The sequence below is a fragment of the Agelaius phoeniceus genome, chromosome 24 (genome assembly GCF_051311805.1).
Source record: "Agelaius phoeniceus isolate bAgePho1 chromosome 24, bAgePho1.hap1, whole genome shotgun sequence".
NCBI lineage: Eukaryota > Metazoa > Chordata > Aves > Passeriformes > Icteridae > Agelaius > Agelaius phoeniceus.
The window spans coordinates 7,075,632-7,100,537 of NC_135288.1; the positions used below are offsets into that span (position 1 = coordinate 7,075,632).

Consider the following 24,906-nt stretch of genomic DNA (forward strand, 5'->3'; position numbering starts at 1 on the left):
GCTACAGCACAAGTTTGCAATCAGAATCTCTGTGAAGGCTTTTATTTGGTGGTATTTTTAGTCACCTTTGATTTCCAAGCATTACAGACTCATACTTTCAAAATTCTCTTTCAAGCTGTTACTGGGAACATTCTGATGTTGAAATTTTAGTTAAGATTCTTACCTAGCAAGAAGAAAATGGGAGCTGCTGCTTTGAGGAAACCCAAAATAGCAAAAGGAAAACAACCAAAGAGTGATAAAGCTGCCAGGGTTAACAGTGATGACGGTGTTTCCCAGGCTGAACTGCATGCTTCTTCCCTGCTCTACTCATACTAGTGGAACACTGAAATAAGGGAAAATTAACTCTTCCAGTACTAGGATGTAGTAAGAGTTATCTGAATGAGCAATGGACAGCACCAAGAGGGATCTGGCCCTGCTTCTACAGCCTGACAGCAGATTTTGCTTTCCTGGCATTTTCTGTGGACTACAGCAGACAGGAATTAGCCCAGGAGGCAGAATTCAGCCCTAGAGCTCACGAGCACAAACAATACAACAGCCAGAAATATTCCGGTTCTGAGCCCACTATTGTCACAAAAGTTTTTTGTCTCAAACTGTGCCAGATCAGAGCAGCTAAAATCTCCAAAAGTAATCTAGTATTGTCTCCAGCAATAGCAAACCTGTGCCATAAACTAATACACAGCTCTAAGTGGAGTGTTACATCAGTCAATATCTGCCATAGAGCTGTTTAAGAGCAGCAACAAAATCCTATTCTTTATACTTGGCAGGTAAGTGAAGTGATTTTCAAACTACCAGACACACATGTGAGCTGAACAGCTTCTTTTGATGGATTTTTAATGGTGTGTACTTTGGTTTTTATTGTTTGGAGCTTAGATACTTTTTTGCGAGGTTTGTTTTAAAATGCAAATATATATGTAAATTTTGAGTCTACACAGATTATGTTGGGATGCTACAATTTCTTTGAGAGTCTATTTTGTACACAAAAATCATACAGTCATATCCACATAGTCTACACAGAATTTCCGCTGTCACCTCGGATTATTTAAGATCAGAGAGAAAAGTTTTCCAAGTTTGAGAAGGGGAGGCTGAGTCCCGTGTTGACAAAGTGCTTTTCTGATGTCCTTACAGTGTGTCAGAATCTAATTTGCATTGACTTTCCACCTTCAGGTCAAGAGGTGTCACAGGCTGGTATGGATGACATTTGTTTGTAGACAGTGATCATTTGTATCTCATTTTCCTTGTGTAACATGATCTTGTCACAGGCATCAGCAACCACCAAGTGCATTCAAATAACATTTGGTGTCTGATTCTGACAAAAACTATGTCATCAATTGAACTGAAATCCAGGATGCAGCACAGGAATCTGTGAATGGCTGCAGGAATCACAGCAGAAAGCAACTGGGAGCAGGTATTTTTCAAAGTGGCACTTACTGTAGACCACGGGGTGAGGAGGCTGAGCTGGCACCGGGTGTGTGGCAGGACCTGGGGACTGTGGCTCATCCGTGCTCGTGCCCGACTGCTGGAAAGCCAGGTCGATTTCTTCATCTGTCAGGCCTGGGGGAGCAGAGGAAATGAAATCAGTTTAGCACCTTTACCCACTTTATGCACACATAATTAAATTCTCAAGCCAGGCAGAACCCTTTCAAGCTGCAAAGAATTTTGGCACTGACTTGAGCAGTAATGCCTCCCCAATTTTGGATTCACTGGAATGTCTCCCTCTCTCTTTCTCTGTTGCAATTTAACCTTAAGCGACAGAATATTAGCCTCAACGCTGCTTCCAAATGTGGCTCATTCAATTTCCTTAATTTATCCTTGAGTTTATTGCTGCTTTTGAAGTAGCTTTCTATTGCAATTCTCCATTCTTCCCCCGAAAAAAAGATACCATCAACTGCAAATGTGGCTCATTTTAATCTGTAATGGTGTAAAAAAAAAAAGAGGGGAAAAAACTAACAATAATGCATGAAAACAGACAGGGAAACAAAAAACTAATTATTGGGTTAGACGACTAATTAGTCTAGATCGTTTCCGAAGACGGGAATAATTTGCTTTATTTTATGACAAATGCAGAAATAAAAAGAAAAAAAATCGGGACTGACTGTGATTAGTATGAATGGGACACAGAATGTAAGGAGGAAATAAAACTATAACAAAACAGATCAAAACAAGGCCAAGCCCAACTTTCAGCTGAGCATTGCCCCGGCCCATTGGTGCATGATTAGATTGCCCCAGGGCAGTCTGGTTTTCATTTCACACAGAGCTGGAGTAACACTGCACACATGGTACATGTTGCTGCAGTGACTCCTGCCATCAGGAAATGCCACGATGACCATCTGTAATTGGCCACAACATATGGAAACTATTTGGCCAACAAGGGGGAAAAGAAAAGCAGCTAAAGGATTCACCATGACCAGCATCTCTGAAGAAGGAAGCACAGCTGGATTATTTTTTCCAACAAGAGAAAACATCCTCAGAAAAAGAATTTAGTACTCAGATGGCAATCATGAAGCGAGAGCTGGACAGCTGTGTAGCATTTACTCTCCTGCACAGAAGCACATAAAAACCCAGTGTCCCTGCTATGAGGAACATGTGAGGGGATTCAGGACCTTTCACCATCCATCCAGGGCATGCAAAAGCACTCAGAAAGAGGGAAGTGAGAATATGGATTTAAGGAAAGAGATTGATAAAATAAGAGGCAGACTACTTGATTCTCACATGATTCTTGAAGGGACTGAGCAAAATGAGGAAAATCGAATGAACGGGACAGCATTGGGAAAAAAATAGGGAAATACTTTCTCTCAATCACCCCTGCTTGAGATCCATAAAGCACTGCTGGTAGATGAAATTCCTGAACTTAATACTTTAAAAAACCTAGCTTTTTAATATTACAGAGAGATGAACATCACAACTACATCCCTTCTTGAATATCAGAGGAGAAGACTGGGATTACCTGGAAAACCTCTTTCCTCTGGACAAGATGCTTTTAAGGCATTGTGATCTTGGCCTCAAGATCAAGGGAGTCCTGGAGCTGATTCCTTAAGCATATATATGGAATAAGTCTGCACGGTGGACACTCAGTAATGACAAGTCATCTCTGCACTCAGAAATACACCTGCCTTCATGCTGATCATTTCTCACACACAGTAACAAAAATGGACCAGATATTCTAAGGCTCTCCTCAGGCAATTATAGCTAACTTAACCACATTTCCCTTTGGAATGATTTTTTTTTCAAATTCACCACCTATATATGCACACAGTATGAATTTTCCATGCCCAAATTATTCAACTTGGATGTATTAATTACATACAAAAGTGTGAATTTCAAAGCCAGATCTAAGTGTCATCTGTTCCAATATCTCATCTTGCTTTATTTTATCACAGTCCTATCACTGCACTACATGAAAAAGTATCCATGTTCATTCATTGTTCTAATCTAGCAGGAAATTGGCAACCCAAAAATAATACCACTGCCCTTGGATGCAAAAGCAGTGTCACAAAAACTGGGGCTTTGTGTCTAGTACAGCTCCCAAACAGGTATCTCAAGAAAATCACCTCAGCTAACAGTGGAATTGCTCTAAATCCACTTTCCAACACTTTGGAAAACAAACATTTCTGTTGTTCTGCGGCTGCAGTAAGATCAAGTCCATGCAGAAAGCAAAAGGTTAAAAGGAACAATAAAGGAAACTGCCAATTGTAAGTGAATTATATTTGGCTTTGAAAGCTGAGCCACGGCTATATTATAAAAGGCATCTCTTTGCGTTGTTTACCATCACCCTGACTAATGCAGACCTTTTTTTTGTTTTAAATAATCTCATGCAAATTAGACACACACTTCCTTCCAGTTGATTGCTATCTGCAAGGAATAATCTAACCGCAGAGGGTACTGAGCAAGGACTGAGCTGAGGAGAAGGATGCACGGAAACCGTCTTCAGAGCCCCACAGAATGCAAACCTGCTCCCTTCCCCCAGCCAGCCTTCTCACTCCTCTACAGTACCACAGCCATTGCAAAGAATTAGTCATAATTTTCACAAAGTTTTAAAAATTCCTTTTCAGGCTTCAGGGTGTTGATTTGAATAATCCAGCACCCCTGACGGTTTTGCACTCAAAGGCTCTTGCTGACCCTGTTTTTTGATTGTCACTGCTGCCACTCAATTTGCAGGCATCAGTCAGCCTCTGTAAATTGTAGTCAAACACAGCAACAGAGCAAGCCAGAGAATGGAATGCATCATCACAAGCAGCTCTTGGTGCCTGCACCTTGGGTGCTGTATTAAAGAGCTCTTTTGTACAAGAAGTTTGAAGACTTCACTGTCTGTTTATGTCCTTTTATAATATCTCTTATTATTTAAGGACCTTATGTACATCAAAATATTGTTCCTCTTATGACCACTCTGAAGTAGAGTACTTACAGTACTGGTACCCCTATTTCACAGATGAGGAAGAGGTGAGACATAGGGACATGAGAAGTGCTCCAAGGTCAGAACTGAACCTCCGGCAGACAGAAAACAAAACTCAGGAGATGTTTTACCTATTTTCTGTCAAAGCACAGTAGCAATAATTGCAATGTAAAATCCTTCCATGAACTTAACCAGATAAGCCACTGCTTTTTCTTCTTCTGACGCAGGCTCTGGCACATTAGTGACAACTCTTTTCCCATCCTATGCACTGAAAATATATTTTCCTTCATTATATTCCCCCTTACATTGCTCAGCCCAGTAATTCACACAAGATTTTCACAATCTGAAGGCTACATCAGTTTTGGGGAGACATTTCTGTTTCGGTGAAATTAAGAATTCTGCCATAATAAAGAAAGGTGGTAGGAAAAACTCAGTTTCTTTGTGGTTTTCCAAAGCCAGCTTTATTACCACTCCGGGAGACCACCCTGAAGCAGCCCCCACGCACCCTTCAGCAGGGACAAAAGGCAGGAGAGGGGCAGGGGGTGGCAGCTGCTGGCTTTTCCCCACACACTTTCTATGAAGGCAAAACCAAAGTAGGACAGGACAACTTGTTTATCTACAACAAACTACGTGACCACCTGAGGTTAGTGCCTGGTATCACATGAGTAAAAGGAAGATCTGCTGGTCGGCACCCTGAAATGACATTACACTTCTGTTCCTGGAAGCCACTGAGTCAACTCTGCTCAGAAAGAACATGGCCACATTTTAAAAGAATCATCATAAAATCCTTCTGGGATCTGATCCAGACTAATGATTCCACCTGTTCAGTCAGTTACATGCAGGGCTGGGTGACTGTTATCAAATCTGTCTCCTACGTCCTACTCTGTGCTGAGCTGAATGTTCAAAAAGGTCAAAAAGGCAAAGTCTCCTGATCTATTTTCTTTCACACATGGTCATTCACGAGGCTGAGCCCAACCCAATATTTGAATAAAACCTAAGGTTTCAAAAACATCACTCTGATTTTTTTTCCCCTCAATTTACACTGAAACATTGCATTTGAATGTAAACATCCTCGTACTGCACTTCCAGCTCAAACTTTAGCAAAGAAACCCACACATCAAAGGAACATGGACTGGTCTCAACTGTCAGGCTGAGAAATGCAGAAATAAAAGTAATTCGAAAAGTTGCTGAAAGGGCTTTGAATTCTTACAGCTCTATTCATCTACGAGACTGTTAATTATGCAAGTGCAATCTTTCAGAAACATGATACACTTTAACCCATCAGGGTGACTAAGCAGCAATCAGAACTGATAAGGGTGCTCTAACCTCAGCTGCACAACACTAAAATAAGGAAGGAAAATCAGACTAACAGAACAATGCTAGGAATTACACAGTGAGTCAGCCAGGACTGAAAAGGTTAAAATAAAAAGTATTTTGGCTTAACAAGTATAAATAAATAAATAAATAAACACAGCAGCAGTTTCTCTTCCTAGCTAAGCTTTTTGGAGTCTATAATAAAATGAAGTGTAATGGAGGAGAGGAGGGCAATGTCAGAGGGTGAGGGTTTGGGAGAGAGGTTGTTAAGTATCTCCCTCTCCTCAGCTGTGTTTACTCCATTTACAGGATCCTGGGTGATTGATAGACAGACAAAAGAAAAGCAAGCAGATAGTAACCCCCCTCTGGGAGCACCAGCAAAGGGGATAACTCCTGACATCACACAGAGCCCCAAACTCTCCTCAGCCACTTGTAATTAAAAAGACAGAGCAAGATATGCAAACCAGAGAAAAAGTAAAAGAGGATTTTTTTTTTTTTTTTATTATTTATTATTAACATTTTGTTGGAACAGTAGAGTGCAATAAGGACTCTCAGAGCCGTTAAAAGTCGTCGGGTGACCTGCAGACCCCTATTTCCCAGAGCCTTGTATAAAATTGAATTTTTTAAACATAAATTACACGTAATGACGACACTGTAAAAACTAACAGTAATGGAAAGCTGTGCTGTATTTCATTAGCCTGTATTATTCCGTGCCACCTGATCCAGCCGGGCCTTGTTTATGAGTTAGTGTGTTAGCAGATGCCGATGGAAGCATTTGCTTCGACCTTGCTCTTCTCATTGGGGCATGAAATTACGACGGCAGCACCTTGATATTACAGCCATAAATACAGTAAACTGCAAATTTAAGCCAACGGCTCCTATTGTCTCTGAACATAAAGCTGATCGGTATTTATTTAAAAGGAGAACGAAAAAAAATATTATATATCACCTTGTTTATGGGTCCAGTGTCCCCCCTTCCCCTAATCTGCTTTATTCACTTGGTTAAATACTAAACAAACAAACTAAATCCTCTCTATTTTCTACTGATTAAATATTCTTATGAAATGAGTATTGTCTTCAGAAAACTGGATCAAAGTATTTTCACTCTGAATAAAGAAGGGCAAGTGACTTGCTTAGCATGTCTTGGAATGGAAGAAACAGAACAAGTACTACAACTTTTCTTCTCAGTTTTATATATATGAGAAGCTCAAAATGGAAAATGAAGAAGGTGCTTCTGGTCACTCATTCACATTTGTGTGTAACATGTATACATAAGAATAAGAAATATGCTTTCTTCCAGTTTTCTATTTAAAAATATCTCCCATGTTAATACTATTTCAGAACAAGGCGGGGGGGAGGGAAAGAAATTGCAGTGAGGTTAATTGGAGGGGAAAAAACCATGGGATTCCTTCTCTGAGGCAGCAAACAGCAGGGAGAATGCCTCACTCTCCTATGGGCATTTTGGGTAAATACCCAGTAAAATTTATCAGAGGGGAGAAAATCAAACACAAAGGCAAAAGGACATTGTAATATCACAAAGCATACCACAGCATAAATCACAGCATTATAAGTCAGTCCAAAATGCATTTCACTGGTAGTTTCAAGGCAGGGAAAATACAGTTTCACTTGCAGCAAGAGAGGTCAGGTCTTCCTCTTCTAATGTAAAGTAAGCTCCTTGCCTATATGAAGTATGTTATCTGTGTTCCATAGAAAGAAAGAAAGAAAGAAAGAGACACCTTTAGTAAAAGCTCCCAATACTAAGCTGTACATTTGAGGGGTCAAGGCACTAAGAGGAGAATTCAAGGAACAACATGCAGGACGAAAACTGGACTCATGCTTGGGATTCTGCAATGCCAAAGTCCCAGCAGATGGAGTGCTATCACAGCCCCAAAGGATCTGGACACTCTTTCTTCAATTAATCTACAACAAATCTTCAGGCAGCAGACAGCATAATTCAACAGGTATAAGTTTTGCTCCACAAACAGTTCAAAATAGAGAAAAAAAGGGAGATAGCAACACGACTCTAAATCATGCAAGACAGGTCCAGAAGTCCTCACCGACCTGAACTACAGAACCAGAAGTTTTGGTACAAAACCCATTTACATTCCTACACAAACAAGTATATGCAAAACCACAGAATAAATTCAAACTTGGGTACCTTCTTCTGAAGACCTGCCTATTACAGAATCATTCTCAAAAAACCATGATCAGCAAAAAAGACAGAAGAAACAAGCCTTTCTGTAACATAAACAAAAACCTCTCCTAAAAATGGAAGGAGATTTTATTTTTTCATCATCTGTGATGGTGCTATTTTTATTTTTAGGTCTCTTGCCTCCAGCTTTTCCTTTCTATCATCACACAAGCATAAGCACAGTAGCTGTGTGAAGTCTCCTCTGAGTGGACACTGTTAGATTATGCCCACTTGCCTGCTGCATGGCTAGAGCTGGAGGCACAACATGTGTGACTAACCTGGAAGCCTCACAGAAACACAGGACAAACATTTAGATAGTTCATGATGTGAGAACACTACATAAGAACTAAAACCTCTGCATATTTGAAATTATTTCAAATTAGTATTTACTTGGGGTTTGAAGGCTTTGAAGACTATGCCAGGATACCAGTTCTAAGGTAGCTTATCAAGAATAGTCCATAACCAGAGCTCTGACATCTGTTTAAAAGGAGTCCTTAGAGATCAAAAAATCCAGCTAATGGAAGAGACACTACTCCAGTAACCATAGTGCTGTCATGACTCGTTACCACAACTGACAACTCCCTAGAAATAAGACCAGGCATTCAGAGAAAACAAGTATTAGGTACACTAAACAGGTGCATTTCCAAGCACAGCCAACCTGTGACCTGTAAATTGCTGCTGCTATTCCTGCAGAGAAACAAGTCTCACAGTGATGGCTCCTGATCCTCATTATTTGTACCATAATACTCCTCAGGGATCCCAAAAGGCATTCACTGGGCAGGTATGGGGCCAGGAACTGTGCAGACCATAGAAGGCAGGCAGACCCAAAGCATCCAACAGTGTGAAGGAAAGACAGGCTGCAAAGAAAAACCCTGCACTCCAAAATGAAGTAACTTGCCCAGAGTACACATCAGGCCTATGCAATTTCCTATTAAATTGGGAACTACAACATGAAACGTTCTGTAAGGGTGAAAGATTATTAATTTCTTCTCCATGTTCATTTCCAAAAGCAGCCCAGTTTGATACATGGCCCTTAAGAAACCCATGCACTACCATAGCTTATAAAGCTTACCACATATTTTAATAGCAGCAGTGACAGAAAACATTTGTGCTTCAGATCCATTTATTTTGTGTGAACAAAATATATTTTGTTAAGCAGCTTGTTGAGCAATAATAACAAAATGATTAGCCTTTGGCTACTCTTTGATCTGTGATATTATCTTTAGGAGCTTCTAAATAGAAAGCCAGAGGTGGTCTTAAATGCAAGTAAGGTAAAACACCAGCAATACAGGAGGTTTGGTTTTGATTTACCTTCGGAACACCAATTTTAAATTGTATTTCCAACAACTTGAACCAGCATGTCACAAGAATTCCAGTGCTGATCCAGAAGGAGCTGGCCAGGGGGGATTTGCAGTCACCCAGACATTTGTAACTCCAACTTCTTTGTTACAGCAGTGAAGAATCCCCAGGCCTTGCTGGGGTATGGGGGTGAACACAGACTCCATCAGGTCTGATCTCAAATGTGGAACTCTGGATCAGTCACTGCTGATCTGGGATTACTGGACTGGGCTGGCTTGCAATTCTAGAACCTGCCACTCTTTCTGCCAAAATCAGCATTCAAAAGAAAGCAATCGTAATAGAACAACAATTTCAAGCCATTCTATGAAATTTTAACCAGATTTTTCAGAATATCTGAAGGATGCCTTTGTTTTATATATAAGAATGGGGAAATCTGTCCTGATGCAGCATTTCAGTTTCCTTGCATTACTCTGGAATTACTGATTGCCCCAGACCCACTAACAAGAGCAACTGGCTATTTTCTGCCTTAGACAAAACCAGTCACAGAGCAGCCTCTGCAGACGAAGATGAACTGCAGTGTGAAGAGCAACTTCTCTCCATGTTATTTATTTCCTCTTTTACTTTAAACTTTAGAAAGGAACAAAACAAACACATTTGTACAGTCATCACAGGAAAAATCATATTAAGTGTCTATAAATGAAGTTGGAGTGCTTGAAGAACACACAATGAACACACAGTGTGAAGGGCACACTGGACACTCCCTCTGCCAGGAAGCTGCTATGGGGAGCATGGAGAACTCGTAGCTACAGCTGCACATTTTGAGAAAATTCCATGTAAAAATACATGGAACTGTGCATGGAAAAAGATATGGAAATGTAAAGAAACCAACACTGGGTGTGGAGCCATGAGCACATGCCTTTTTCTGACAGGCATTTTCTCACAACCTTACAGAGCATCTTGGCTCCTATAACTCATTTCTATAAAGTGGAATTAGTGTTAGACACCTGTGAGTCAGGTAACATCACACTAAGAAGATAAGTTGAATTAAGAAAATTACATCTAAATGCTACATATTTGATTATTATGGTACAAATGTTTCAGGTAAATTTGGTTTGCACTTCCCTCAGAAAGGCAGAGATGCTACTACACTATTATAAAAAGACAACGTCAGCAAGAATTCATTACAGATTATAAATCACCCTCGTTCCTCATTATTCTGTTTTTGAGAAATTTTTTACATGCCATTAAAATATTTGCTGAATGTTACTAGAAAGGTAGCCACCTGTAAAATTAAAGGCTGATGCTGCCAGTAACAGTGTTGAAATACCTTCTGTTTAAAAGACAAACCTACTTTGTAATTTTTAACACAAGTATATAAATATTTCTCCACCCACCCTACACAATTTTGTTGGTTACATCACATCCATTTAGACAACAGCCATCTATGTCATCACACAGGATGTTAATCTTGGGTGGGGAAGAAAGAAACAATAGTAAATTAACTTTTAAGAAACCAAGATTAGACATTTAAGCAGGGTCCTTCATGATGAAAGAACAACAAAGACAAAAAACATTAGGGGACAAGTCAACAAAATAGAAGAAGTTTCAAAAGATCATTTTTCATCTTTTGGTTTGTTTATTGCTTTTTTTTCTCCCCTTGTGGCTTCCATAGGGCCTCTCCAGGGCTCCAGAGAAAATTAAAGAGCCTGGATTAAACGCCCAAAGGACGACTAATGCTAACAATACTAAAAATAACGAGGTTAAGTGGTGTAAAAACTCTGGTGACCACACACGGAGAACTGGAGTGGTAAGGTAGGAAAGGAGTTTCATCATTGCCCCCTCGGGACATGCACAGAACACAGTAACTGCTTCTAGTTCTCTGGGGTTCCGATTACCATGCCAAACACACCTCCAGAGTTTCCTTATTAGTATAATAAAAAGCCTCTACACATTTGTGTTCTATTCCCAGCCTTGCTATTGACCTTGTGTAGGCCATTTAACCTCCATCTGCCTCAGTTTCTACGTCTGTGAAAGAGAAGTAATATTACACTGTATCTTTTCTAAAACATTTCAGACTGGCACAATCATCATGTGCGAAGACTGACAGGTTGGAGAATCTATACATGCCTTATATGCACTTGAGTGCACATAACAAATAATTTATTCAAATAACATATTTAAACCTTTTTTTTGGTAGATTGTCTATGGAAATCGTTTCAGATTTCTAAATCTCATCAAGGACTCAAATTCATGCATTGCTTTGATTGGGTCCTAAAATACAGGGCATGTCTCTGGTCTCCTTTTAGCCCAATGCTCCCCTCAAAATCCAGTCACTAGAGTTGAATATTCAATAAGGAAATACAGAAATATCTGTGTTTTTAACACTGTCTGTTGTCTTCTAATGCATCACAAAACTTCCAGCCCAGGAATTAAAATGGGAGTGGTTATACAAAATTCACACAGAAACTGGAGTGAACATTAAGAAACACTCAGGGCCATGTTCCTGCAATATAACACAAGTTGGATCAGTAGGGGAGGCAGCTGAAGCAGTTCAAAGGATGAAGACAGCTCTTGGAGTTCCTGGGCTAGGAAATATTCCTAAACAAAGGAATCACTGTACAAATAAAAAGGGAGTTAATAAAAATGGGAAGATTCCCCCTTCTGAGCACCATGTAAGACTGTGTCTCCTCCCTGGGATGCCAAAAAGGACCAACATCACTGTCCAGGTCTGCCCAAAGGGCTGTTCAGGGTCCAGGTCAATGATGAAGGGCCAAGGCTGCCCTCAGCAGATCCCTCCCTCTCTCTCCACGTGGCCCTGCACTCCAGTCTCAAAGCACAGGCACTGTGCCAGGCACAGGGACAACACTGATGTGCTGCTTAAGGGGCAGATCCCTGAGCAGCAGCTTCGTCCTTGGTCCCCAGGGATGCCACAGCCCCCAGACTCCTGAGTGCCAATGACCACATACAACAACTCAGCCCTTACAGCGGCCACTGGGAAAAAAGCTCACAAAACTGACTCTGATTCTTTTCTTCCTCTATTTCCTCCCTGGTTTTCTTTCACTACTACTGCTGTCTGTCTCAGGTGTCCTGGCATGGAAAAAGCTCTCCTTTTATGATGGAATATGTGGGAGCAGGTGAGGCCCTGAGTGCAGAGAAGCCAACAAACGGGCAAGAGCAGCTTGTGTTCCTCCTGAGAGTGCATCCAGTGCTGACTGCCACCCTCAGCACTCCAGCTCCACGAGACACACACACAGCAGCGCTCGCTTTACCCGACACTAAACTCACACCTCGCAAACAAATTATTTAACTACTCTATCCCCCAAGGAAGACAGAGATCATTTCAAATGCAGCTCCCTGCTCGTCTCTCACATACACGCAACGGCCTGATAGGTTAAATGCTGCCATTTAATTACAGTAATGGAACCTGCTATTTTTTGGTTCCCTTGAATCCTCTCTCGCTCTCTTTTTTAAACACATACAGAGTCATCTTTTAAACATGTATTTTATATCCTGAGTTTAACAGCTGCATTCTCCTGGTTACTTGAAGAGCAGGAGTAATGATATTCTGATATTCTTTCCAGTACCTCTGAGCAAAAGTCTTTTAAACACTACATAAAAAACACAAGCTGGGGGATGTTGTAAGAAGGGATCCAGGCTAACACTGCAAAGGCCAATCTGCCCCTTCATTTACTTAGATGGTTTGTGTTGATTTTATTGAATAAAACCAGCTTAACCTCTTCCACCAACCCTCAAAGCAGCTGGGGTTGGAATGGTGGATAAACATGAAAATGCTTTAAGTAATTTTACTGAAAATTCTATACAGTACATCACACTGACAATATAGCACAGTATGGTTGTGTTTATAGATCTATGGCTGGCAGTCAGAATTATCTCAGATCTAACTGTTAATACATCTGCCTAAGTGTCCCCACCTAAAATTCTTCAGTTTCCCACTAAAACGTGGAGTTTGCAAACTCTTTCAAGAATATAAAGGTCTAATGAAGATGAAAAAATGTAATCTGAAATGTTTTAAATTAACTTTATAATCTTGCCATTTCATAAAGGGTGTCACAAGCCTAGTCAGCTAATATTTGTAGAGTACTTTGAAGATGCAAACAAAGTGGCATAGGAATATGGGAAATAGGTGTGTTAAATTCTTGAGCATGCTGTGTAACACCTTTTTCTCAAGTGAATTCAGGAAGGAGGCTGTAGGTGGCCAAAGCCCAGAGAGTTTTATGGTTAGTTATTATTGAAGAAGGGCATGTAACACAGTACTACGAGCAACACAGCAACTGTTAGTGGATTTTACATTTCATATTGCATAGCAATTAGAAAAAATCCAGAAGCAAAGTGTAGGTACTTCCAAGTCAAAACAAATTCTTACCTATGCTAAGGCCACAACACTCCTAGAAAAATACCCATATTATACCTGTCCTCAGCTTGATTTGTCCTCTAAATGTGAAATGCTTATTTATTTGTTCCGTGGTAGTTGGCTCACAATCAGCCAGCCAGCCGTGCAGGGATATTGCCCATCTTCATTCTCTGCTATGGATATCCACTGGTGTCTCTAAAGGATGGAATCTTAAAAGGTGAGGCAAGGCAGAGACAAAGACAAATTTAATTTTATCACCGTAAAAAGGGACATTTCCACATGGGCAGCAAGGACATGAATATCATGTGTATGCAGGGGTGGGGGGATTATAAACGCATTTTTGGCGAAATTCAATAAAGCTGATTCCACTGCATAAGGTCAGCAATTTACTTTTAAAAAATGATATGATTGCAACTTTTAATATAACCCATGTATTTGCTGCAAGATGCTCTAGAAGATTGTGTAATCTAACCACCTGACCTCTCTGCAGGAGCAGAGATCACCCCATTTACCCTTTATTGTCTTGCTAAAAGCAATGCACATTTGCACGGCTTGACAAAGTCAACAGCTTTTACTTCAGAGCGCCTCAGGTTTCATGAGAATGAATTCTCTGCTCTGCTCCAGGAGAAGTGGAGTCACCTGGACTAGGCTCCAGGAGAAAGAATAGCAAGGAATGAACCAAAAACTAAATTAACCTCTTAGTTAAGAAAAGAATGATTGCACTCTATACTAAAATTAAGAGTTTGCAGCAGAAAAGCAAACTGTAGGATTTCGTGTTCAAGGGGACCCAAGACATAATTTTAAACAGAACAGAAATGTTGTCTAAGAGATCCTAGAGAATTATCTCATACAGGAACTTATTTTACCTTTCCTAGCAGGAAAGTATCATTAGGTCTGAAATGGATTTCAGCAGAACACCACAGATTATCCTATCTACACTCCTTGTTTTAGCCTCAAGAGGGAAGGCTGTCTCCTTAGACTCAGAATACCAGGTCCATTCTCAGAAGCTGAATTCATTTATTTGTTCTGGGAAGACTGTGGGGAAACCCTGAGCTGGATGACCATGAAAAACAAATTCCTTCTGTCAAAGAAATATTTTTATACAAACATACACAGATTTCTTCAACCATCTCAAGGTGAATCTTCCTTCAAAGGTCAAAGCTGCAGGGCTGGATTAGGATTGCACGCAATCTGCCTGAGCCTTGACATTCTGACATTCTCAAGTTTGCAGCTTTCCCCTCCCATACACAGCTGATGGAAGTAAACTCCTAATCTCTCTGAAAGTGTGGCTTTTACTGCAGCACCTTCAAAAATCACACACGGCAGCACCAAGAACTCTGGAACAAGCATATCAGAGCAGTTTATGAACACTGCTAACATAAATCTTACTGAGTCAATAAGGCAAAAGTGGTAATTAACCCCATTTTACAGATGGGCAAGCTGCAAACAAGAAATTTACCCAAAGCCAAGGAAGCAGTCATGTCCCAGATCTCCCATGCTTGCTTTCAGATTGTAACTACAGAAGTGACTTTCTCCTGGACTTGGCATTTACTTTCACCCAAAAGCATTATAAATAAGTATTTAAATTTACAAGTCAGACTTAGGGGCTGGGTCTTTTTTGCCCATCACTAAGGCTAATGATTTCAGGCCTTGGAATATAATTGACTATTTTAGCATTATCTTCTAGGTAGACTTCAATTCACTCTGCTGTAATCATATTGTTTTTTCAGTACTACCAGGAATGGAAACATTACTTTGTCAGTAAACAAGGCAGATATGACTCAAAATACACTCAATGAGCAATAGGAGTTAATTTTGCAAAGCCATTTTTAACGGCTCTTTTACATTAAATAGTCACTGTCAGATAGCCAAGTGGAGAGACATCATTAAACCCATGACATTCCAATTATTTCTTAAAATTAAGCTTACAAACAGCATTTTGCAGCATGCACAACTTCCTAGGCATCAAACCGGTCTGTTCCAATTTATCAATAATTTTCAAGCCAAGAAAGGATTGGCTTCCTTTCTACACTGCATCACATGAGCAGTTATGTCTAACCTGATGTCAGGTGGTTTTCTGCCCTCTCATAAATGACTAGTGGCTGGGACAAGAGTCAGAGGTGAGCAATAAACTGATTTCTCCATGTTTATAGGGACTAAACAGACCGGTTTCTCCAAATTTCCTTTCAAATCTTGAGGAATGATAGCGAAGGGTTTCTTCAACTATATTCTTCCCAAAACCCTCCAAAGAAGCACCATATGTGATTCCCAGGATGTCCTAAGGTTGAGCAGTTTACCACATTTTCTTAGCACTACTGTACATTCCTTGTCACCAAAGAAGCCAAGAAACTCCGTACAGTTCATGACAAGTTCAGACATCCCAAACAGTGGTAAAATTGATGGGGGAAAAGAGTCAGCATGATGAATAGGCTGGTACTGAACAGCAGGTGACAGATCTGCATGCAAAAGAGTGGCAGGACAGGAAGACATCTCCTTCTCAGCAGATGGATAGTGATTCTCAATCATTCTCAGGAAGAAAAAAGAAGGCAACTAATACAAAACACAGAAAGGTGGAACTAATTTCTGGATCGCAAGCACATCTATTCCTCTGCATTATGATACTCCAGGAGTGGAATGTGTATGTTGAACATTATCAGCACTGGGCAAACACAGCAGAGTGCCACAAATGGATGTGATTACCCCTAATGCTGATTTAGACAGGAACTGGTGTGAGTTTGTTAGCAATGACAGTTTTCATTCTCTCACTCTTCATTCTTAAGTTCCCTAATAAGCTCTTTGGGAGACAATCACATTTCCCCATTTATGCAGGGTTGTGTAGAGCCAAAGCTTGGATGGGAGGCACCTAAAGAACAAACTGGTTGCATGACAGGTGTAGGACATGTTTTTCTTTATCCTAGCAAAATATTACAAGGCACACTAGCTGTCTTGCACAGTCATAAACAGAGGCCCAATCATCTTTAGTAATTAAATATCCCATGGTGCTTTTCAAGAATCTTAGTAAATTTTTTACTCAGTAATTACATTCTCTATCCCTAAAGCTCCCTCTGCAAGATCACTTAGATAAAGTATTCTTCATTTCCTCTCCTAAAAATCACAAAGTGATGTTGAACAGCTGCTGTTGTCTACCTCAGAGGTGGATGCTTTTTAGTGGGAAGCACAGTGAGATCTAGATCAAACCATGATTCTGATAATGATAGCTAAGCCTATAAACACCATCCAACATTCTCCATGCAACTAGCTGCAAAGTTTCCATAGTTAATGGCTACAATGTGCTCCAAAATCCTGAAAAGCATCATGAAAATGCAGAATGTGCTGACTTCCATGCAACCTCTACAGTCATTTCTATAAGTCTACACAAGATGTTAGAGTTACTTTATGCTACTTGAACACCTGCTGCAAACTCCTTAAATAATCAGAAAGCACCTCCCTGCTTCTACCTATGCTAGTGAACTTTCTCTTGCTGTGTGCTGATTTGTACTAGAAACTTAAAACACTAAGCATGCTCTTGCAGTAAATTTTTGCTATCAGTATCTGAACTCCAGGTCCTGCTTGTAGCTTTGCAAGTTCAAGTGATGAGGTCTGTGCAGGCATTGGTGTGAGCAGCTAGAGAACAAGTTCCCTGAGATGCAAGGACAAAACAGGACAAGCCTCACTCACACAATCAGTTGTGCAGTTGTCTGGTTGGGATAGTGCAGTTTTTACAGTAGCTAGCATGGGGCTATGTTTTGGATTTGTGCTGGAAACAGTGAACAGATTATACCTGTGTCCCTTGGTCAGCTGGGGTCAGCTGACCCATCCTCTCGTGCACTTCCAACCTCCTCACTGGTGGGGTGAGAAGTGGAAAAGGCCTTGGCTCTGTGTGCAAGCACTGCTCAGACACAGCTACAACACCTCTGTACTACCAACGCTGTCCTCAGCACAAACCCACACCAGCCACTGTGGAGAAGCCAACACCAGCACAACAGTGAAATAAAGCCCTTACTCCTCTTCTTCCCCATCTCTCCAATCCATATCCTGACAGGAAGTTTCAAGAGAATGACAAGTCACCTGGCATTCCTTGAACAGTCAACACCTATGGTCTAATCCCACTTTTGTGTATCAAACATGGTACTTTCTAGAAAAGAATAAGGTTTGGAGAGCCAGAGCAGTTTGGCCTAAATAGGTATTTTGACACCATAGGTTACTAACTCTATTTTTCCAGCTGAGTTGGCACTGGACTCCATTGGCTTGCATTGTATTTTATTCTCAAGAAAAGCCTTTGCAAAAACTGTTTGAGCTTCACTGAGACATGTTAAAGAATTAATTACAAAGTAAAGCTGAAGGAGAAAATTAATTTTGGAAACACAAGAGGTTACTTTTCTTTTCCTCCCTTTTCTGGAAGTGGGGGAGGAAAGGCAGTTATTTTCATCTTCATGCTGGGGGCAGGAGCTGGGAGCTGTCCAGTCGATAACCTGGCCATCAGAACAAGGTTTGTAATTAAAAGGTCACTGACCTGGAAAGCTGGGGCCTCACTCTCAGAGCTTCTCAGTAATGACGGCACTATTAAATTAAGACTGTTATGAAATCAATGCTAAAAAAGCTTTCATGGTAACGAGATTCCATTCAAGGACATGCAAACTGCCTCATGAAATGGACTTAAATTATAAAAAAAAAAAAAAAAGGAGTAATAAAAGAGGGTTAAATTGAAATCTGCTGAAGAATTTGCTTTTTTTAAGCCCTCCAGCAGTGGGCTGTGCCCCCATCCTTCAGGTCCTGAAGGTGATTCACTTGGGTTTCTTTGACAAAGGGGAAAAGGCAGGTTCAACTTCCAAGAATGCAGACTACAGAAAGAGGAAGAAAATCAAGTCAGTTTTTGACTGGAGATTCTGGGGCTGACAGCATTTGTTTCCAGGGGATCAAGTGCCTTTGAGCTCTGACTGGGAAGGGCATGTAGAATTAAACAATTTTTTCATCTCTTCAGAAATCACCATAGTCTGGCATCTTGACACTGGAAAAATTTTCTGGAACATTGATGCACTGCAGAAAACCTTCTGAGTGGACATTTTCCCAACATAACTCAACAAATGTACATTAACTTGCTTTAATGCACCTCTGTTCTTCCATCACTATTATTTCTGAGCTCCTCATATGCTTTCATCAGTTCCCACAATCCCACTCTGGAAAGGCATTACTGTAGTCATTTTACAGATGAAGAGAACAAGCAACTAAGAAAACAGTTCTTCATCCAAGATGACACAACAAGCCTGTAACCTGGCAGTTTTCCCCTTCTCTGCCTCAAAAACCCAGCACCCTAAAAACAGAGCTTCCCATGTATAGTGCACTTCCACCCCCTTTCTCTGTCTTGCCAGAACTTAAAGAGATTCAGAGCACACAAAATTAACAAGGCACACGAGTTAGCGGATGGGTAACTGAGCAGTGCAGGACATCTGAGGCACAACAGTTAAATGACAGACACATTTCCACAAGGGTTTAAGCCCCACATGCTGTCTAATTACTCCCAAGGCGCCGCTGATTCTGTGGCATGTCATCAGCAGAATCAGCGAGTTGGACAAAAAACAAACAGCATCTTTTTTTTCCTTTCTTTTCTTTCAGATACTCTGAGGGGAAACAGCTGTTTTTCCCTTCATCTGAAGAAGTTCATGATAAAAAGGAGGAAATGTCATAAATTACACAAAATGCCAGTGTAAGCTTCAAAGAAAATGATAAATGATTCTAATAACTTCATGTTTCTCATTAATGCCTCTGTATATGGGAGTTTAAAAGTGCTTAAGACAATAGAGAAATCTCATCTGACTTTTGAAAGCCCTTTTACAAATCCAGGATACCCTCACTCTCCCAACTGTCATCAACACTCTACCACCCCATGTGCCAGAGAGAGCAGTTCAGCACCACCTGAACTGCACAGAACCAGGAACACCTGATTTCAGCCTCTACAACGATTGTTTCACCAAACCCAGTCCAGCTGATAATCCTGCAGAAACTTTCATTTCTCATCTCACTGAAATGTACAAAACCAAATCCAGCTCCTATACTAAAAGGAAATAAAATTTGATTGGCCTTTATGAGGAAGGAGATGCTTATAGAAACAGAAGAAAATATTGTAATTCTAGGAAGAACCACCTCTGTGAGTCTCAGAAGTGAAATTTCTTAAGCCAAGTCAGGCTTGCAGGACCTTTTCCAGCTGGCAGTGAGGACTCTCTACCAGACAGCCTCACCTGGGGATAAACATTATCACCAGGATGACAGGGAGTGTACCTCAGAGAACAGGAGGAACAGCCTAGCAAACCCTGTAGTCCCTCATCTGCTCAGGCCTAAACCAGCCACAACATCTCTGTTTCTAGAACTGACTCCATCTGCTAGACCACACAGGCACCACGCCAGCACGGAGCACAGGCCACATTCCATGTGGACATATTTCCAGTGGCTGCTGGCTGCAGGTGCTACTGGACCCTACTCCTTCCTATCTCCTATGGTTAAGTTTAGAAAAAAAAACAATTAGCACAGAGGGAAGGAGGGCTAATTAACACACAGGAACAAACAAACAGTTCTACCAAACCATTTCTGCTCTTTAGTAATTATTAGCCAAGTAATTCATAAGAAGTATTAGTCCGGCCACAGTTTCTCTGCGCCTCCATCTCCCCACCCTTCCTCTTCTCCCAGTCAGGGATTTATTAAAATTAAACAGATTAGATGGAGCTCCTGATACGAAAAACTGTTCAGCGAAGCCTGCGGTGGGGAAGTGCAGAGCAAACACCAGAGACATTTGTCTCTAAATTGCTCTAAATACCTTCTGCAAATGAAATTCTAACCCAGCTGTGCTGAGAGAGAAAATGAGGACTAACTGGTCATTGTCAGCGCAGAAGAAGATCAGGCAGTTATAATATTGCACGATATACTGGGGGCTAAGGATCTCTCGGCAACAATAGATTTTGTATCAGGTTACCCCGGGTAATCAGCACAGCTTTTAGGCTCAGCTTTCCCTTGCTTCATTGCTTCGATGATAGAGTTGAAATCCCCAAGCTTTTATGATTAATTACTCCCCGTAGGTCCACATATTTCAAGGAAAAACTCATGGTGCACAGCAACCAACAGGCTCCAAATTTTAATGTCATCCTGATGGCAGGGCAGGGCAAGCAACGTCCCTACGTGATTGGAATGTCCTCTTAACTGGCACTAGGACAAGCAGCGAGAGGATCACACTCAACGTGATGTGCCCCTGAACTACTTGTCATGACATCATTGCCAAAACACAAGGCTGCCATTCCCTTCTGGGTTCTCTGCTATTCAGGATGAGCAAACTGGTGCATATATTTGAACTCTCCATCTCATGACTTCAGGTCTCAGGCATCTCAATAGGCAGTTCATAGCTCCAAACAGAAAAATACGTATTTCATAGCCTTCCCTACTTTTCAAAGCTCAGGATCTTTAGCTCTAGAATTTGATGTACCTTGAAGTACTTTCACTGTGTATGTGGGTCACTCCCCTCTGAAGTTTGGAATTTGTGTTTTCAGCATCATTTCAACACCTTACAGTGCTCTACAACACACGTAATTAACTTCAAGTTAAAGCTGTTGTTATTTATGTCTTCTGGTAAGCAATATGGTCCCGGGACTGTAGCAAAATGTAGAGTGAACATCACCTGGAATGCACTGCAAGTTGTGGAATAAAAACTTTAGAAATAAAATAGGAACAAAAGATAGTTCCACTATGAGTCAGAAAGTAAAATAAATTTTCTGTAGGCAATGACCAAAGTATGCTGTGCCTCACTAAGATGATATAGGATTTGTCAGGATCTGTTCTATCCCTGCTATAGAAAAGGGCTAAACTCAGTCAGTAGTTTACCATTTCAGCCTGAAAGTCAGGTTGACCCCAAGCTTGACCTTAACCTGACCTTGTTGACTTTTACCAGGTTCTTTGCCTCTCTCTGGCTCTCTTTGGAAACATTTGACCTTTTCACCCAGAGACTGGCCATTCTAATGCCAGTGTCAGTAAGGTTTGAACTGACCAGCCAGTCCACAAGCATGAACTGTCCTCATTGCAGAAAAGATCTGATAACAGTTAACCAGAAATTTCCCATGTGTCTTTTGTATTCTACAATTCCACATCTGGTGCAAATATTGCACTCGTCAGTTGGGAAGAAAAGAGGCTGATATTTCTTATAAACCTCAGATCTTCTTTTGGGGCAGACTAATTGCTTTGTCCATAACATCTAATATTCCACAGCAATACATTTTGACTTTACATTAATTCAAGGACCCTCATTATCATTGAGATCACAACCTAAAGAGTTCATACCTTTCTTCTTCAGGAATGCTCTTCTGGTTGCAAGAGGACTTTGGCGGACTCGTGGATTCTGTAAAAATTTCACTGCTGTCACAATCTGAGGAGGGTAAGAGGATTGGAGAAAAAAAAAGAGAGAAAAGATCCAAGTTAGGCATGGTCAAATCCCTATTTTACATTAGGCACCGTGGACTGCAAGGTAAGACAACACACCCATCACATGGAGATTGCCTGGAGACAACACCAACTTTCAGAAATGGTTCAGCAAGTATCAGAGTTTGTGGTTTAACTCTAAACAGACAGCACAATTATGGTGTTTAGCTTAGAAGTTTCTTGTTTAATTACTTTGGGAGCAGCTCTACCTGTACAAAAAACTCCTTTAAGATTATTACGTGTTTCTGTTATTTACATTGTGATCTCCTTACCTAAGTTGGCTCCTACAGTTAAAGGCAGCCTTGAGTCAATGCATGTGATCTGCAACAGTTGGCTTATTGTAAGAATGCTTCCTTTCTATCTGACTTAAAGCTCCCTGCAGATTCTAAGAGATTAAGGCCTTTTCTGCCATCATTCTAATTTATTGAAAGCAATAAATAAACCTCAGCTTCTCATGACTAGAGAAGAAGCAACTTCACATGTTTTGGATCACATAACAACAATCAAAAAAGTCACTTGGAATGACACAAATGGGTAGGCAAGTAGTTAAATTTATATTGCACACCAGCAAAAGCCACAGATGACTTTTGTCTACAAACTGACTTCTGCATCCTTCTTTAAGGTGACAGAGCACCTAGAACAGAGCACTTATACAAGCAAAGGGTAAAGACTGGGGTAATACTCAATGGCATCAACAACAACAGCACTAGGTGTTTACATTTCCATTTAGTGCCAGTGAAAGGTATTTGATTTTTTTCTTCATGTGGTAGTTCCATTTCCCACATACTTCCCTATATTGTTATACACGTTATTACATGTTACTGCACCAGTGATTCCCTCCACTTTTATACAAAAACATCTGTTCTGATTGTGGCATCATGAGGAATAATGTGCTAACAGCACATCCATGTGAACTAGTGGAAGAGATTACTTTCCTTCTCTAGTGCTAAGATTAACCATCCTAATATGCTAGCCCCATGTTATTCAGGTCTTTAAGAGTTTATCTTAAAATACAGTTTCTGGAATTCAGTTCCAAAAAGGTTTCCAAAACTTTGACAGCAGAAAAAGAAGGGAAAATACAGCATCACTCCCGAAATCACTAAGTTTCACTTTGTGTTTGAATCAAACACTTTGAATATGCATTTCTGGTCAGAGAGCAAAGTTCTGATGGGTTTAATGGCACTTTCAATGTACTCCTCAGTGCATTCCATCAATGTTTTTTTCTTTTAAATTGCATCTCTTATTTCTTTAAATACATTAATCAGGCTAGTGTAGGCAAAACGGATCCATTGGACAATGCAATAAACATGAATTATCATCTATCCAACATGCATAATGGCTTAAAAATACATAATAGCAGGTGTAGTTTAAATGATTAGTTATTACACCTGTGGTGGGTCTGATTCAATTGGGGAAAATCATCTTTAATAGGTTAAAAGGTTTAGATCACCAGGCTTCCCTTAAAGTGGCTGTAGAGAGGGTATGATGGAGTACGCTGTCATTACTAATTCATTTAAGAAAAACATGGGGGATACAGCAAAGAACAGCATAAACGAGTGAATCCAATTTAAACATCAGGTAAAGCAGAAAACACCTTTTAAAAAAGCATGATAAATGAATTTGGAAGAGAGATGAAATTGGCATATTTATTTTAACGGGAATTTGACAAAGTCCCAGCACACTTCAAAGTTGGGAGGATAAAATGAATGGGGTATTTTTAATTCTTTTCATTTTCTTGTTTTCCTGCATTTTTTCCTTAAGTTCCATTCAGTAATTTTGAACCACGAAACAGCAAAGTAAAAACCACCCCACATAAAGTATACTTTGGCTTCATTTATGTGCACTTGATCTGCCTCCAGCTGAAATGCAGGTGACAGGCAAATCGCAGATTTAAACTGTGCTGATATTGCTGTGCCAGATGCAGAAATATAAAGCACCCAAACTAATAACCTTAAGATAATATGCTGAATAAGAAAGATGCCCAAATGAGCAGACCGACAGACACGTGAACATATCAAAGCCACTCTCCTTCTAACAATAATTACTTGTTTGTGTCTTCAGACACTCCTCAACACTCCCTCCCACATTTAGTGAGATAGACACAAACGGCCTGCAGACCTGCAGTTCTGCAAGCTCTAATATTTAATTATCAATTTTTAAGTATTACAAAACCTGTGAGAAATAAGCAGTATTTTTCATTGTGCTAATTCAATCACAACCATGTGAACATTTCATTGATTCCAACCCTTTATTAAAGCTTAGTTTTGCCTTATAAAGATGTAAACATTTCGGTAGTAAATTTCAGTCCAAAATAAACTTCTATTTTATCTCTCCCCTGCATTACTTCCTCCATTATTCACAGCCTTTTTAATCTTAAAACAAAATGAAATTACAAGCAACAACAACTCCATAAAAAGAATCCTGGACATGTATTCCTCCCTCCAGTAATCCCATGTTTCTCACACTGTGTTTGCATTTACCTCTGAACATTCGTTCCTATAGGCTGAGATGAAATGTCTTCATTTTTATAATTAATCTCGTATACACGAGTAACTTACAAAGCAATTTTGGCCATGTCAAAATGCCAATATTTTCAACAAACATACACAAGAATTTCCCTACCTTCTATGGATCATTTTCCTTGCACAAACAAGAGCAACTGCACTCCATAATTTAAACAACAGAAAAAGGAGGAGGAAGATGAGAAGACTTGCAGTCCTATGTACAGCCAAAAAAATCATGTGGCAAATAGCACTCTGACTCAGCTGCTAACATTGTTCCATACTATTTCTGTAGCATTTGTAACACTTCTCCAAATTTTTATGGTATTAGGACACTGACAAATAATGAGCATTGTATCACTGTGTTGGTTCTTAGATTGCCAGC

The 24,906-nt window shown here is 40.3% G+C and overlaps 1 protein-coding gene across 1 annotated transcript in view; it reads right to left on the reverse strand.

Moving 5' to 3' along the window:
* Window positions 1–24,906, reverse strand: part of PEX14 (peroxisomal biogenesis factor 14) — a 67,015-nt gene that overhangs the window by 13,252 nt on the left and 28,857 nt on the right. The window contains exons 3-4 of the mRNA XM_054647956.2: window positions 21,883–21,967; window positions 1,429–1,551 (exon numbers count right to left, since the gene is read on the reverse strand). Of these exons, the coding sequence (XP_054503931.2) occupies window positions 1,429–1,551; window positions 21,883–21,967 (208 nt within the window). The remainder of the gene's footprint in view (window positions 1–1,428; window positions 1,552–21,882; window positions 21,968–24,906) is intronic.